This window comes from Tasmannia lanceolata, unplaced genomic scaffold, assembly GCF_043159265.1.
Source record: "Tasmannia lanceolata isolate RefF3 unplaced genomic scaffold, GAP_Taslan_0.1 ptg000023l, whole genome shotgun sequence".
In the NCBI taxonomy this organism is placed as follows: Eukaryota; Viridiplantae; Streptophyta; class Magnoliopsida; order Canellales; family Winteraceae; genus Tasmannia; species Tasmannia lanceolata.
The window spans coordinates 6,320,159-6,336,435 of NW_027518700.1; the positions used below are offsets into that span (position 1 = coordinate 6,320,159).

At 38.4% G+C, this 16,277-nt stretch overlaps 1 protein-coding gene across 1 annotated transcript; it reads left to right on the forward strand.

Moving 5' to 3' along the window:
* Nucleotides 1–5,277: 5,277 nt before the first annotated feature.
* On the forward strand, nucleotides 5,278–15,940 carry LOC143856556 (uncharacterized). Its single transcript, XM_077366807.1, has 5 exons — nucleotides 5,278–6,677; nucleotides 13,905–13,962; nucleotides 14,232–14,315; nucleotides 14,390–14,531; nucleotides 15,397–15,940. The coding sequence occupies exons 1-5, from the start codon at nucleotides 6,203–6,205 to the stop codon at nucleotides 15,751–15,753; spliced, it is 1,116 nt and encodes a 371-aa protein (XP_077222922.1). The 5' UTR covers nucleotides 5,278–6,202; the 3' UTR covers nucleotides 15,754–15,940.
* The last annotated feature ends 337 nt before the right edge of the window (nucleotides 15,941–16,277 follow it).

The following is a 16,277-nucleotide window of genomic DNA, read 5'->3' on the forward strand; positions in this document are numbered from 1 at the left end:
ATGCTAGAGTAAGCACAAATGCGTACTTAGAAACCATCAATTAAGCAAGACAATCATCTATAATGGTTTAAAAAACTTGAACATTTAGTGAAATGCATTGTCGCGTTTGCCTTGTAATTTAGTACATACCAAAATCCCTTTATTAAATGGTAGCTCCTTGTGGTGATGATGGTGGTTGTGGAGGAGTGGAGCGGAGTGTTTTTTGTGTCACACTTTAGGCTTTTTTCCCCTTGTACCCTGTATGTCTCTCTCAACCCCTTTATTTTCCATGGACTTCTTTTAATAGTATAATCTGCTTAATTGAAAGAACTGCTGAAATTTGGAAGTGCAGCAAACCTTGAGTTTAAAATCACATAATAAAGAACACAAGATTCCTTGTGTGATTTCAATATGGAAAGGTTGAAAACTTAAGGGTCACATGCAGCAGTTTATATTTCATGTTCAAGCAGGATTAATTTGAAAGTGAAATAATCTTTAAAAAAAAGGTGCCAAGGTTATATGACAATGTTAGTGACGAGTTTTTCATAAATTGGAATGCCCAAAAAGGTGAATAAGCAAGCTCCACATTCACTAAATGCCATCCTTATTTGGAATCAACCAAAGTTTAAGTAATGAAAAATAATGTAAATCAAGTTCAAAATATCCAAAAATAAATATAAAAAAATAACAGGAAAAACAAGGAATGACACTAAGGACATTAGAATCAGGAACAAATGAATCAAACACTTCCCATGTGGTAGTAAGCAGCAATACAACATCTGGGAATGGAGAATTTGTAGTTGTCATTCAAAAATTAAATGAAGAATATGTAATCAATAAAAGGAAGTGATACAGATAATCAAAGGTATCCAAAGGGAACAAGTTAGGAAAATAATCAAAAAAATGTTGACAATAGTTTCTTTTTTGCATTCAGAATTTTGATCCTGTCAAAGAACTAAAGTTTAACTATACAGCAGTAAGTGGTCCCACAATCAAAAGCACATAGATAGTGTTGCTTCATAAATAATGTTTGTAATACATATTTTGTTTCTCTCAGTTTTTAATGGTAGAAGTTACAATGACAGGTTTCTCAGCAGAATAGTTCAGGATCATGTGCCATGAAATTGGCATCTGTCCAGCCAAAATGAAAGCAAAAGATCCAGGAAAAATTTGCACCCATTTGCACCCAGACTAAGTGCAATACCTCTATAGATCAGAAAGTTAGTATCATCCTATGGAAATGATTTTCGGGGCACAACATGTTTACAGTGTGGCCCGACAAAGCAACGGTTTGGATCATCCTATGAAGTGGGCCGTACAATACTTTTTGAAAAATATTGGACCATACAACCATAAAACATGTAAAATCTCTTTGAAAAGAATATAAAAAAGTGACTTTCTTTTTAATATTTTTCCTTTGGGATAGTGACGAGATGGCGGATAGCAGAAGCTCTATTACGAATAATGTGAAGAAGTGACAATGCGGAAGCTTATGTATGAGGGAAGGCTTGTATGGGGTTTCGGTTAAGGCCCTGTTCGTTTAAGATTATGCCAACCGACTGTGGGTCGAAAACCCATTATTGGACTCAAAATTACGTCTAAAGTTATGGGTAACTGGTTATAATTCTTGGGCTGGTTAGGAGGTGGTGTTGAGAGGGTTTTGAGTTAATTCAAGAACTTATGGGGCTGTTAAATAAATATGGGCCTACTGTTAACAAAGATGGGAGGTTGGTTATGGGGTAAGAGAATCAACAATTGTTTGATTAATCAGTGGTGGTCTATTGGAACCAAAGGTGATAGTTTCATGAATTTTGATTACAGATGTAAGTAAGCGAACATGCATAAATGTCAATAGGTTGCTGTTGGTGAGAATAAAAAGGGATTTTAGGAGGTTTCCTTTGGGAAGTGATATGGAGTTTAAGGGAAGCTAAAAGATGAGGGTTCCAGGGAGTTGCATGGGCTGAATTTTGCAAGGGAACTGATGAGCGGTTTTCACAGGGTTAGATGACCAGTAGGAGGGCTTATAATAATGGGATTCGGGTGGTTTGTTGGCTGAATTGTAGGAGGTTTATGGGACTGATGGGATGGCTTTGGTGAGGAGAAAACAAGCAGGTAAGTGGCTGCGTTATCTGTGGAAATCAAAGAAGCAGAAGGGCTGCTTCAAAGCTAATAAAATCCTGCATAAAAACAAGAATATACCCACATAAAACAGTTAGAAAATTAAAGGAAAAATTGAAGTTTTTGTTAAGAAAACTTTACACTTCTTCTTCTAAAAATAAGAGATAAACAAGGAGGATCTTCTCCACCCAAACTCCATATCAAATTTTCATTATTCAAAGCACCAAATACGATTACAATAGGTGGTCTTTTTATACGTACACTTTAGTGGAGGTTTCCTACTTGAATAAAATATCCTACTTTTACTAAAATTAGGAAACAAGATAAAATCAAATTCCTATAATATCTCTAATATATATCAAATCCAAACTATCCTAAAACAACTCTTAAAAACTCGAATTCCTAGCTTTTATGACTTCGTACCAGCGACACAATTCAACTTTCTAATAAAGTTCGTCTAAGAAAAAAGAGGAATGATAGATACAAGGGAGCCCTTACATATAAAGAGCCGAAAAAGGGCTCTTGATTGGATCCGGATCATCAATTGCAGTTGATTTTACTTTTTCAACCTATTTTAAAATGTAACTGAAAATGACGTGGATCCAATGAAGAGCCCTTATGCGGCTCTTTATGTAAGGGCTCCCTTGTATCTATCATTGCTAAAAAAAAATGCTAAAAAAACTACAATTTTGGGAAAAAGAAACTCCTAATTATATTATACTCTTTAAGCTTTATGATCAACCCAGGCGGTTTGATCTCGCTGTTCTCTCCAACTCTTGAACGGGCATCAGAAAGCTCCTCAAAAAATGTGTTATATTGGAGAAATGACTTTGGAATGGTACCATTTTGACACTTCTCATTAAAATGTCACTGTATGATGAAAATGACCAAAATGCGCTTTTCTTCTAACCATCCCTTCAACTTGAAAGATTAGGAGGAAGTGGAAGAAAAAGAAGAGGCACATGACGAAGGCAAAAAAAAAAAGAATCGACGCCAAAAAATGGAACACACAAGAGAAAATGAAAAAAAAAAAAAAAAAAAAAGTGGAATAATAAGAAGAAGAGAGGTCTGCGTTTGACCGGGTGAGATTTAGGTTCTATTCGGTGAGAATTTGGGTTCGACTAGGTCAATTTCGAAATTGATTGAGTCAATCCCAAATTCACCCAGTCTAACCCAGATTGGTTGAACCCAAATTGACCCAGTCAAACTCAAATTGACCCAATTGAACTCAAATCTCACCCAGTTGAACTCAGATCCCCCTTTCTTCTTCCTCCTCTTTTTTTCATTTTTTTCGGCATCTTTCATTTTTTCCAACATCAATTCTTCTTTTTTCCTTCTTTTTCTTCATCTTATTTTTCATTCTTCTTTTTTTTTCCGACGTCAACTCCTTTCCTTCTTCCTCCTATTTTCGTCCTCTTCTTGTTTCTTCTCCTTCCTCCTCTTCTGAGTTCTAGAGATGGCCACGAAAGTGGTGGAGGATAGAAAACAAAAATTAAAGGAGATGACATTTTGGTCTTTTTTAGGGAAATGATATATGCGCCAAGGTGTTTCGATAAACAAGCACTCCACTTGTTTGTCGTGTAGTATTTAAAGGGATTTCAGAGGATATTACGGTTCTCAAATTGTTTGTCATGTATTCTTAAAAGGGATTTCAGAGGACATTACAGTTCTCAAAAAGCTCTTTAAACCCTTTAAATACTAGGGGTGGACATGGTTCGGTTTGTTTCGGTTTTGGGGTATACCCAGAAATGAACCATATATAATCGGTTCCCTGAAATTGGAACCAGAACCGAACCATATATGTTTGGAACCGAACCGAACGAGAACCATATATAATCAGTTCGGTTCGGTTCTGGGTTTACCCAACCTTCACCAAATGTAGATATTTTGCCTAATCATGTTTATAATCGATTCAGTTCGGTCCTGTCCTGTTTATATATGAACTATAAACACTAACATGCACAAATTTGGGATAATCAGGCACAAATTTGGGCAATGCAAAAATTATATATGAACTACAAACAGGCACAGATTTGGGGGGTGAATTAAAATTTTAAAGACAAAGCAACACGCTAAAGAGGGGTGAATTAAAAGGGGGTGGGGAGATTTTATCAAATGAGGAGGCATTGGGTTTTAAGGTGAGGGTCGGTTCTCGTTCAGTTTTCAGTTCCTGGATCCCAAACCCAGAACCGAACCGAATTTCCACCGGTTCCAGGATATCAGAACCGGAACCGAACAATATAGATTTGGAACCGAACCGGTTCGGTTCCTCGGTTCGAACCAGAACCATGTCCACCCCTATTAAATACTACACGACAAACAAGTGGAGCGCATATTTATTGAAACACTTGGCGCAGATATCATTTCCCTTTTTTTTTATTATACTTCATTATAGGGCTCTATTTTGGCGAGAAATGCCGAGATGGTGCCATTCTAAAGTCATTTCTCCAGAATAACACAATTTTCGATGAACTTTCCATTTTCCCTTCAATGACCATTTTGATACAATCCAATTATAATCTATCCAAGAAGATCAACCGTTTATATTTCATTGGCCCACCCCATTTTTACTTTTCATGACGTGGGACCCGCTTAGCCTTCCCCATGGCCGAGATCTACTTGGAACTTTGGGGTTAGTTTCTCGCGAGTTGGCCCACATGCCGAGATACAGCCGAGAAGATACCTTTCTCTGGTGAAAAAAAAAAGCAATAATATTTTCAGCCCCCCGGCAGTACGCATTCGTCCTCTTGTATCGTGATTTGACGTCAAAAAGCGTTAAAGTTGCCCCTGTTGACGTTACAAGGGGAGCGAATGCGTAATGGAGAGGGAGTGAAAATATCACCGGCCAAAAAAAAAAAGACTTTGCCTTCCAAACTCCGCAGAGTATCCAATGAAAGAAAAGCCATGCTCTAGGGTTTTAGGTTTTACTTTCAAAAACAACAACGGCTAGCTATTCAAGTACTATCCTAGTAATTAACAAACCACCCAGAGGGTATTTTAGTAATGAAATCTACCATATCCCAATTTTTTAATCAAATTAAAATTTTAAAACAACTCAAAACCGCTAAAAGATTCCCAACATCGTTTTCCAGCCGGCTCGACCGTCTATACCCGGTTGAAACCCTGGTCGACCGGCTATTCCCAGTCACCGACTATAAAACACCTGACCCTCATTTTTAGCCGTCTTGTTTGCCTTTAGAGAGAGAGAGAGAGAGGGAGGGAGAACCCTAGATCTTCGTTTTGAGCCCTAGATCTTCGTTTTGAGCTCTGTTTGCAGAAACTTTTCTTACATAGGTTAGATCTGAAGGATTTTTCTCCGATTTCTAAGGATTGATTCCTCGTTCTGCTAATGTGATGGATTTGCAGAGTCAGTGCAGCCTTTTCACGTGGAGTACTGAGAAAAGAGGTTTTAATGGATGATTTTGGAGTTCAGGACTCTGATTTTGGAAATGCGGTATGGAATCTCTGTTGTTTTAGGTTTTATGAGAGTTGGATGGCAGGTGGATTGGATTAGCCCTAGGTTCTGGTAAAAGGCTGAAGGATTTCGTACTTTGTGGAATATATGTTTCTCTAGGTTTTTTTTTTTTTTTTGGTGAATGGAACTGTTTAATTTTTGCTAGGTTTGGTTAAAGAGGGAGGAATCTGGAGGTTTTTGGAAAATGTGTGTTTTTAGAGGGTTTTTGGTGGATTTGAGGTGTAGATAGTAAATGTAGCTCGTAGATTTTGAATTTGACCTAGTTCTGGTAAATTTGGGGAAAACCAGTCGTTTTTGGAAAGGAAAGGTGAAATCTGAGGATAAGAAGAGTTTTTAGTTGTAAAGTTGAGATCTGAGGATAATCGAGGAATCTGGGGTTTTTCGAAATTTGTGTTTTTAGAGGGTTTTTGGTGGATTTAAGGTGTAGATGGTAAATGTAGCTCGTAGCTTGTGAATTTGACCCTAGTTCTGATAAATGTGGGGGAAATCAGTCCTTTTTGGAAAGGAAAGGTGAAATCTGAGGATAATCGAGGAGTTCTTAAAGGATTTTTCATCGACCTAAATTTGGGGAAAATCGGTTGTTTTTGGAAAGGGAAGGTGAGATCTGAGGATAATCGAGGAGTTCTTCCCATGTCCGGTGCTCCAAAAGTTAGGTCGATGAATGTTTCAGATTCAGAAGTGCGTCCAGTCCTCGGGCCTGCTGGAAACAAGACGGGATCGTTAGTTGCACGAAAACCTGCTTCAAAGCCTTCGAGAAAGGTCGAGAGTGCACCCGAACTCGTGGCGGAAGAGCAAAAAACCACACCTCCTACTGTTACTCCATCCCCTCCTCCAATGCGTAATCACAGTTTTCCTTCAGTTTTACGGAGGCAGGAGCAGCTTTTGTACTCTAATTTTTCGCTAAATGCTTCTTGCTCATCAGATGCATCTACTGACTCATTACGTAGTAGAGCTTCGACGGGTAGGATTGCTCGAACGAATCCTGCACGCCGACGAAAGCAATCTGTTTCGAAGCCTGAAAAGGTTGTTCCAGATAACATCTCAGTGTCGTCGTCGGAAAGTTTACCTGGCAAAAAGAGGTGTGCTTGGGTGACCCCAAATACTGGTGAGTTTTTATTATTCTGATTCAGTCTATCTAAGCTTGTGCAATTTTGTTTATATCAACGTTCATTTTTTTTTAGAGATGTAGCTACATATTGAAGTGATACTGCATTTGTAAATTGTCTTTTTTAGTTACATAATATGAGTATTCTAGCCATGTCAAGGGCTAAAAGTCATTAAATCAAATTTTTTTTTCTATGTGGAAATGAACACAAGCCATCAGATCATTTAGGCAAGTGAAACAACACTTAATGCTTTCATTCCTGTGGTTTCCCCTAGGAGTTTCTCTAAAACCAGATTGTGCTTGGTTTTTCATCTACGGCAAACCTCAATATACACATAGGTCAAGAAACACCAGTTTCACAAATCCCAGTTATAAACTCTATGAATTTCTCCTTAGGTTTGGAAATTATCTGCCTCCATAGAACTTCTGAAAGCATCAGTTCTAATTGCTTGTGCCTGACTATGGAGTCTATTTCGATACCAGTAATCTAATTGATTGTGCCTGACAGTGGAGTCTATTTTAATACCAGAAAGATACATGTAATGTTCATGTGATATTGTTGCGTAGCTTGTGCTTTTAATTCAACGTGGGTATTTTGTTTGAGCCACTATAGTGATGCTAGTTCATCATGAAATGTATAACCATGACTGAGGACATTGAAATTATGGATGGTTTAGGCAAATGTATTAGTATTCTAGGTATGATAAAATTGTTGAATGCCACATTTTCATTTGGTCTACAGTGGCAACGTCATCAGACTTATAGTGTACACACATACCCACGAAATTGCTCTATGGGAGCTTTCCTGAGCTCTGATACCGTTTGTTGGGAATTTAACCGGGTAGAACTCACCCCTAAAAGCTAGCCATTAGAGGGGGGGTGCCCATTCCCTTATAACGCATCCACATCCACCCGTTTTTTCCAATGTGGGACAATTTGCTTTTGCGTGGAACCCCAACAATCTCCCCCTCCACGCAGAAGCAACATGGAAAATCTCGCCCCTCCACGCTGCGGCAACGTGGAACCATGAGATACCACACCGGGGTTTCCAAGATCTTCCCTGAGAGACTTTTTGTATAATGGAGGATGTGGCCGACTATTGGTGGAGAACAACTAGTATTTCTAGGGACCTTAAATTTTTTAGTATTCTGTGATTGGTGGACCTAAAGTTGTCAATTCACGTAGTTGGCCCTAACTGTCTTCACGCACACTCTACTCCTCTAGGTGCCTTGATTGTGCCACTGCCAACAACCAGGGCACCTATAAAATCTCAAGCCAAATTACTTAAAAAGCATCATATGGATCCACAATAAAAGACAAAAGAAACAACTCGTAGCAGCTTTAGTTCCAAGTAGGACAGAAAATCAATAGTGCAGAAGAGAGATACAGTGCCCTTTCTCCAATTTATGTCTTATGATTCTCAGTACTTCCTTGAGATCTGACCAAAAGTGTTCTTCACCACGCACCAATCGTGAATTCCATATGTCCCAACATGAACAATCTCTCTAGCTAACAATTTTCTTAGAAATCAGGCCATATAAGCCAACTCTCAGCATTTCCATCTTAAATCTCTGGGTTCTCTCAATCCCAAAATACCTTCAAACAACCTGATGAAGTCACATTTCAAGGCTTGTCAATGGGTCTCTGCTTGTTCTTTTGCTTCTTTTGTCTGTCATTTAACTGCCAAAGGTGATTTCATTAACACTTAACACAACCAGGGGGGTGAGAAGTGGGGGTTGTGCCCATGGATATTATAAGATGTGATGCATAAGATTCACCTCATGATGAAGGCTTCTTCCCAACGTATGCATTGAGAGGTGACCAATATCACAGATTCCCTTGCTTAGGAAGAAGTGACAGGGTCCTCCTTCTATATAGAGGAATATTTAGCGAAAATGGTCATCCCTTCATCAGAGGAAGCCTCTCTCTCTCTCTCTCTCTCTCTCTCTCTCTCTCTCTCTCTCTCTCTCTCTCTCTCTCTCTCAAAAGGCCAGCTTGAACCCGAAAAAAAGTCGGGTCGGGTTCAAGTTGAGTTTTCCCAACCCGGGTTGAGTTTGGGTCGGGTTTGGGCGACCCGACCCGACCCAATTGAAACCCAATATTTTTTATGAATTTTTTATTTTATAAGCTTAAAAATCTGGGTCAGGTTGAACCTCGTCGGGTTGGAAATCGGGTCGGCAGGGTTCGGGTTAGAAAAATGGGTTCCTAGTAGTCCAGAATATAGGGACAAGACGTCCTTGGAGTATTTACAACAGTAAACAAACAAAAAGCAAAAACATTAACAATCCATCCATCTAGTCTTCCATCTCCATCCTTGCTTCCTCTAAAGACTGAATTAACATTCTCCACACCTTCCTCTTCTACCCTATCTTTGCCAATTTATTGGCTTGCTCATTTGATCTCTTCACTTGTTGTAATTGAGGCTCACTTTCCCGAACAAGGTTCTTTATTTCTGAAATGACATTTAACTAGCTTCCATGGTCCATTTGCTTTATTGCTAGCACATGATAACACGTTTGCTAAATCACCTTCAATAATTAAGGGACCGATTCTAGCATTTGCATACTATCTTTAGCCCCACAATAGTGCTCTTGCTTCATCCTCATTAGAATCACATACTCCAACTAAACATAAAAAAGATAGCAATTGATGCAGTCCAATAGCCCGGAGGTTCCTCGTTAAGCAGCGAGGGCAAATTAGATAAAATAAAGAAGAAAAGGGGGTCCTCTTCGAGCCACTTGGCCATGAAGTGGATTCTCGAAGACACCCTCGGATTTAAAGGTATCGTCCTCATGGATGCGAGCTTGGAGTTGCATAATCCTTTCTGTCATTTCTTCTACATGTCGTTAGCAAGATCAGATTGGGAGTCTACAGGGGTGACGATCTCCTCAACACGTCGTGTAAGGCATTATGGCGCAACTACAGCATCCTTAGCTCTGATAACAACTGACGTCGAATGCCAAGCAACTTCACTAACAATGAGAAGAAGAAAAAAACTCGCACAAGGAAAAGCTAAAATTATTGTGGAGGTTGAAAATCATCTCCGGTCTTGGAGCAAACTCCAAATAGCTATACGTGATAACACAACTTTTTCACGAACTCCTGCTTTGACTTCATAAACTCACAAAAAAAAAAAGCCAGTCACGCATTTCTCTTTACATTGTATATGGTAATAGGATTCTATTCTAGCCAAGTATGAAACAAGCAAGAATCCTTTACAATAAGAAACAATAAAACAATAAAAAAACTAGCCTATAACGACTAAGGCTCTTCACGTGCTCTTTTCCAAATGTTGCCTTTGTCAACTTTTGTATAATACTAACTTGAACAGCATGCCTCTTAATGCAATCCTTTGGTGTCAATGAGTTTCTATAAGCTTGCCATCCACGCAATAGCTATTATTCTCTAAAATCCCAAACGCAACAAGTTCAGAGCAAGTGCAATCCAGTACAAGGTTTTAAATTTCAATTTCGGTTTCGGGCCGAAATTTCAACTGAAATCATGTAAAATATGGTTATGATTTCGTTTATTTTTTTTTAATTTCAACCGAAATGTCTGAAATTTCGGTGTCAATTTTTTTGCAATTTTGGTTGAAATTTCGGCTATTTCGGGGGAAATTTCATAAATTTCGGTGAAAATTATAACATTTCAGTGTACACTTTTTAAAATTTCGGTGGAAATTTTGTAAAAAAGGTCCAAAAATGAAATTTCGACTCACGAGATCTTGTAAATAAACGACTTCATGTGAATTTCATTTCAGTTTGTGCCGAAACCGAAATATTTCGGTTTCGTTTCGGCCGAAATTTAAAACCATGTTCCCGTAGCAACCAGTAAGGTGTTTCAGCTATATCAGACAATAAAGATTCCTAATTTAAAGACAAATAAGGACAGTGTTGTAAAAGCATTCTAATAATACGAAAGAGGTATAGGAGTATTAAAAGGGACCTTTCGACCACCGTCGCAGGGAATAAAGTACTTCGATCATCGTCGAAGGAGATGCGATTTACTTGGATCCCGTCAAAGTCAAGTTTTGCGGAGTGAAACTGGAAAATACTCTGTCAAGGGCTAATCTTAGTGACCCAAAAGTTCTCAAAGAACTCAAAAGCCTAAAGTCAAATTTCATTCAATAATTCAAGGAAGTCCTTACGATACTTTGCTAACATCCATTTATAAGAATAAGAAATCCTATAAGCTAACTTAAGACCTAAGCAACTAATCTCAGTTGTCCATCTAAAGTAACTTAAATAAAAGCTAAAAACAGGACTAAATAACCACCAAATAGAAATTCCGTAATAGACACGTACCATGCCCGTAAATCGGCCATAACTTCCTTAATTCACATCCAAATCGCGTGATCTTGGCCTCGTTAGATAGGTAATCGAAAAACCTTTCTAATGATACCAAAATTAAGTCAAATATACAAGATTTGACGCCTAAAATCTATGCTCCAAATAGGATAAAGAAAATAAAAGTTGAAGAATAAGGGACTTGTTTCACGGCGTACGTTCTTGTTCTCTTTCGTCCGCATCATTCTCCCATGGTTCAAAAAAAAACTCATCCTCAAGTTTTGAAGTACCGAAGAACCGTCATCAATTGAAACTCTCGAGGATCAAACCTTGCTCCATCATCTCCAAGATGAAGCAGTAATCTATCACGATCTTGAACATGCTTGAAGTCATGAATATCCACTATAAGCTTCAATTTAGGATCTAATAAAAATGGATCAATCTAAATTGATGAAAAAATTGATTGTCCCGTCCTTAAGATTGAGAGTAGTGTAGGCTTCTTTTTGCCTCTATTATCCTGATTCTTCGAGCATATCGAGAGCACATTTTCCATCCGAGTCAACTTCCATCGCCCACCAAAAGCTACCAAATTAATAGCACAATGGAAGTATCTAATTCGTTGGAAAGGTCTTCAATTCGAGGTAGGCACAAAAAGTACCTCCTGTATGGCAAATGAGATCCTTACTCCACACATTGGAAAACATCTGGTTTGGAACTCGTGATCCAATTTTTTTCAAAAAAGGGGGTCTGATGCAGGAACCTATGAGCTTCTCATTCATGCTCACTTTGGCATGGATGGATCACCTAAAGAGGGTCGACAATCAATTCCATTTTAATAATCCCATACCTCCTTTCGTATTATTAGAATGCTTTTACAACACTGTCATTATTTCTCTTTAAATTAGGAATTATCATTATCTGAAGTAGCTACTACCGAATTGCACTTGCCGAGTTTGGGATTTCATAGAAGAATAGTTATTGTGTGGATGGCAAGTTATGTCAGATATACAACTCAATTGACATTAAAGGATTGTATTAAGAGGCCCCCTGTTCAAGTTACTATTATACTAAAGTTGACAAAGGCTAAATTTAGAAAAAAAAATGCATGTGAAGAGCTCTAGTTGTTATAGGCTAGTTTCTTTATTATTTTGTCTTTAAACATTGTAAATGATTCTTGTGTGTTTGATACTTGGATAGAATAAAATCATATTACCATATACATTTTTAAGAGGGAGGGACAATTGGCTTTTTTGGGGAGAGTTTTTGAAATCAAAGAAGGTGTTCATGAAGAAATTGTGTTCTCACGTATAGCTATTCAGAGTTTGCTCCAAAGCCATGAACGGTTTTCAACCTCCACAAAAAATTTAGCTTTTCCTTGTGCGAGTTTTTTTTTCTCATTGTTAGTGAAGTTGCTTGGCGCTCGACATCAACAATGAACTGCGACTAGAATCCCGAAAGATGCCACCAATGCCCACACATCCCAGATTGCCTTTGGAGCTCCCATCGAAATTTAGTTTTATCCATCCCATCCAGTTGGTGGAGGCCGCCATCTTGGTGCAACTTTGTTCTTAATTCCTTTTCAATCATTACTGTTAGCTACTTTCCAAGGATATCTCCCAAGTTGTAGTTAGATGTTAGTAATTGGCTGAAACTTCAGAGTTGTTTGGAAGGATGCCCTACAAAAAGTGCCAGGACAAGATTTTACTCGACTGTTCTTGACTCAAGTAAATTCTCTTAGTTGAGAAAAATTACATGACCACTAAGTGCATTTTTTAGACCAAAGCTGAAGTGTGCACATGCATAAATACATGGTCACTGAAAAAATTGACTCACAAGTCACAACCTTTGTCCAAAATATTGTCATATTGACACCACAGCAGGCTTGTACCATGCATGTTGCCCAGAGATGATGCATGTACAGACATAAACTGATAGCTGCCAATGACTTTTATCGTAACCTTTGCCCTAAGAATTGAAACCATGACTGCCTTGTAAGATGAAAATTGCCTCTGGCATGGGTAACAACTGGCTTTGATTTCCATGGCTAGCGGAAAAAGGGATGAGCACTAGGAAAGGGATTTATAATTGAAGAAATATTTTGTATATATTTTTATTTACCATTGGTTTCATATCATTGACTATTATCAAGTAGTCAGCATGGTTTAAAATTTCTGTTTCGGCTAAAATTTCGGACTTATCTAAAACCGAAATTTCAGCCGAAATTCCGTTCTAGCTATCGAAATACCATTTTTTTTGTATGAAATTTCGGCAATGCTGTACGAAATTCTGTAACAGAATAAAAAATTAATATTTTATAGCAAATTTCGCCGAAATTCCCCAATTTTCAACCGAAATTTCAAATTTCGTCGGTTTCGGTTTCGATTTTGGTCCTCACCGAAATCCGAAATTCGGATCTCGGTCGGAATTTAAAACCATGCTAATCAGGCATGTCATTGTCAATCTTGTCCTATATTCTCATTCTCTATTAAGACTTCTGTTCTCAATGTTTACTTGCAGTCCATGTTACATGGATTCTTCTGGACATGGGCGAAGAATCCATGGCGGACACGTCTCGGATTCCACTACTTTAGGATTCTCTGAAACACTTATAGATACACTTCTAGATCCCTGTTATCTGTTTTTTTTTCTGCATACCACTGTCACAACTTTACAATTACTACATGTTTTGAGTTTTACCCATCCTACTAGTAAGTTTCATAATATATCTACGTAACGGATTAAATTTTTCATTATATTTCTTGTTATAAACCATATTATTATGTAAGAAAATAAAATTTGAAATTTGATTAAAATATTTTGGTGAATCCACGAATCGTTCTTTTTGAGGTTTGCCAAATCCGACACTCGTATCCGTACTGATGCAACATAGCTTGCAGTTTGTTTGTGCTTGTATCCTAATCAGACTTATCTGTTCCCACAGATCCAAGCTATGCTGCCTTTCATGATGAAGAATGGGGAGTCCCAGTACATGATGATAAGTATGTGACCTCAACCGTGTCTACATTGCTTCCTTCAAAAAGTGGAATTTTTAAAGGGAGATGATTCCCCCCCCCCCCCCCCCCGCCAAAAAAAAAAAAGTGAATTGTGAGCAACTTCAACGCTTTTTGACGTCAAATCACGTTAAAAGGGGGGGTGCATCCCTCCTAGGAGGTTCGGGGCGTGAAAAAATATCGCCCTTTTTAAATTTCATGATATAAACTCCAACCATGAGTTTTTTAGGATCTCTGATATGCTTGATATCATGCAGGAAACTGTTTGAGTTGCTTGTTCTTTCAGGTGCATTGGCTGAACTAACATGGCCGACTATTCTCAGCAAAAGGCATATATTCAGGTACTGTGTTTACAGCCTAATGAAATGATTGCCGGTAATTTCTTGTATTCCCTCCTGACTCAACTTTTAAACAGGGAGGTCTTTGTGGATTATGACCCTGCCTCAGTAGCTAAATTGAATGAGAAGAAGATCATAGCACCAGGAAGCACTGCCGGCTCCCTATTATCAGAGCCAAAGCTGCGGTCCGTCATTGAAAATGCACGTCAAATGTTGAAGGTAGATTCTTACATCATTTTTCTATTAGATTCATTTTCTTCCTTGATTTTGGCCTTTCATTTCGTTCTATATAGATAAGAAATGGCGTGTATGTGCTTTTTTACTTATCTCAATGATTCATCATGTTATGTCTCTGTTAGATTCCATGCTTAATGTGGTTATTGAACTGGGGCGTACATTGTGTATATAGCGGTTCCAGAAGAAATTGGGAAAGTAAATAGCTGTAATCTGGACACCAAAAGGAGGAACTGGAGATTTATCAGCATACCTAATTTTGGGGGATTTTCAAATGAACTGAAGCTTCCCTTTAAGATGATTAGAGAACATTTGTCTTTTTTCCACTTCCCAAACAGTAATGGTATTTTATTAAATAAGAATGCCATTCCAAAAACATGGAAAAAGGAGACTCGAAACCCTTCCACAATTTCATTAAATAATGTTGACCACTCTCCATGGACCCACACTCTTTCAAATGCCTATCTAATTATATTCTTAGATTCTCCTTCAACCCATAAACTTCCACTTAACTCCTTTTTACAGAGCTGTAATCCTGTGAGAAGTGCACTAGCCTCCACTTCATTTGAATGTGTTATCCCAAATCTGATCCAAATAGGCCAAAATCAACTTCCTCTTCCATCTCTAAATGCTCCTTCCTCTCCCAATGGTCCCTTGTTCTCAAGAGAACATCGGTCAAAGTTGAGCTTTAGGGATTTGTGGATGCCACTAAAAATCATTCACATATATCTAATAGCTGTAATCTGCAGCAAGATTATTTTAATTTTGAGTCCAATAATCAGTTTTTGACTCACAATCGATTCTCAAAATCCAAAACAAACAAGACCTTAACTATTCCATTACTGTGCAGATCATAGAGGAGTTTGGATCATTCGAAAAATACTGCTGGAGCTTTGTGAACCACAAGCCCATCGTCAGCAGATTCCGATACCCACGACAGGTACCAGTAAAGACTCCAAAGGCGGATGTGATAAGCAAAGACTTGGTGAGGAGAGGGTTTAGGTGTGTAGGGCCAACGGTCATCTATTCTTTCATGCAGACTGCTGGAATGACCAATGACCATCTCATAAGTTGCTACAGATTCAATGAGTGCATTGCCGCAGAAACTGAAGAGGAAGCGGCTAAAGTCAAGGTCGAAGAGAAGATGGAAGATATGGGGAGCTTGGAATTAGAAAGAGCTGTGGATAAGTTGACCATCACACAGTGATTCTTAAAGAAGAAGAAGAAGGTTTTGGTGGGTCTGGGTGAGCGGTTGGGCTCAGATTGGATCGTCCATGTATGATGCTATTCGGCTACTCTTTCATGCGGTGAAAGGAGGGTTCTGTATAAAAATGTTATGAAAGATTTATGCATCTTTTGCTTTGTAGATTATTGGAGAGAATTGATTATGTGCACTCGCTTGCTGGCTTTCTCACTTTTCATTGTGCAAGGGGGAGGCACTATTTAGTTCTTATTGGGAGAACCCAAGTACTCCCTTTCGGATCCATGAAACAACTCTCAAAGTTCTTTTTCCCTTTTGGAAGATACATGAGCGAAACAATGAACCTATTGATATCGGAAGACGAGAGATTCTTCCAATGTATCATTTCTGGGTCCAATGGAATTCACAGCAAAATTTAAGTTTTTTTTTCACAGATAACCCTAATTTCTGGGTCCAATGGAATTCACAGCAAAATCTAAGTTTTTTTTTCACAGATAATCCTAATCCGCCTAGGGATATCATAGACATAA

What these genes read in the sequence shown, in the direction of transcription:
- LOC143856556 (XM_077366807.1), top strand. Translation starts at nt 6,203, where the DNA reads ATGTCCGGTGCTCCAAAAGTTAGGTCGATGAATGTTTCAGATTCAGAA. An exon ending in TTGGGTGACCCCAAATACTG is followed by an intron (nt 6,678 to 13,904) that starts GTGAGTTTTTAT and finishes CTGTTCCCACAG; the next exon opens with ATCCAAGCTATGCTGCCTTT. An exon ending in GTCCCAGTACATGATGATAA is followed by an intron (nt 13,963 to 14,231) that starts GTATGTGACCTC and finishes GATATCATGCAG; the next exon opens with GAAACTGTTTGAGTTGCTTG.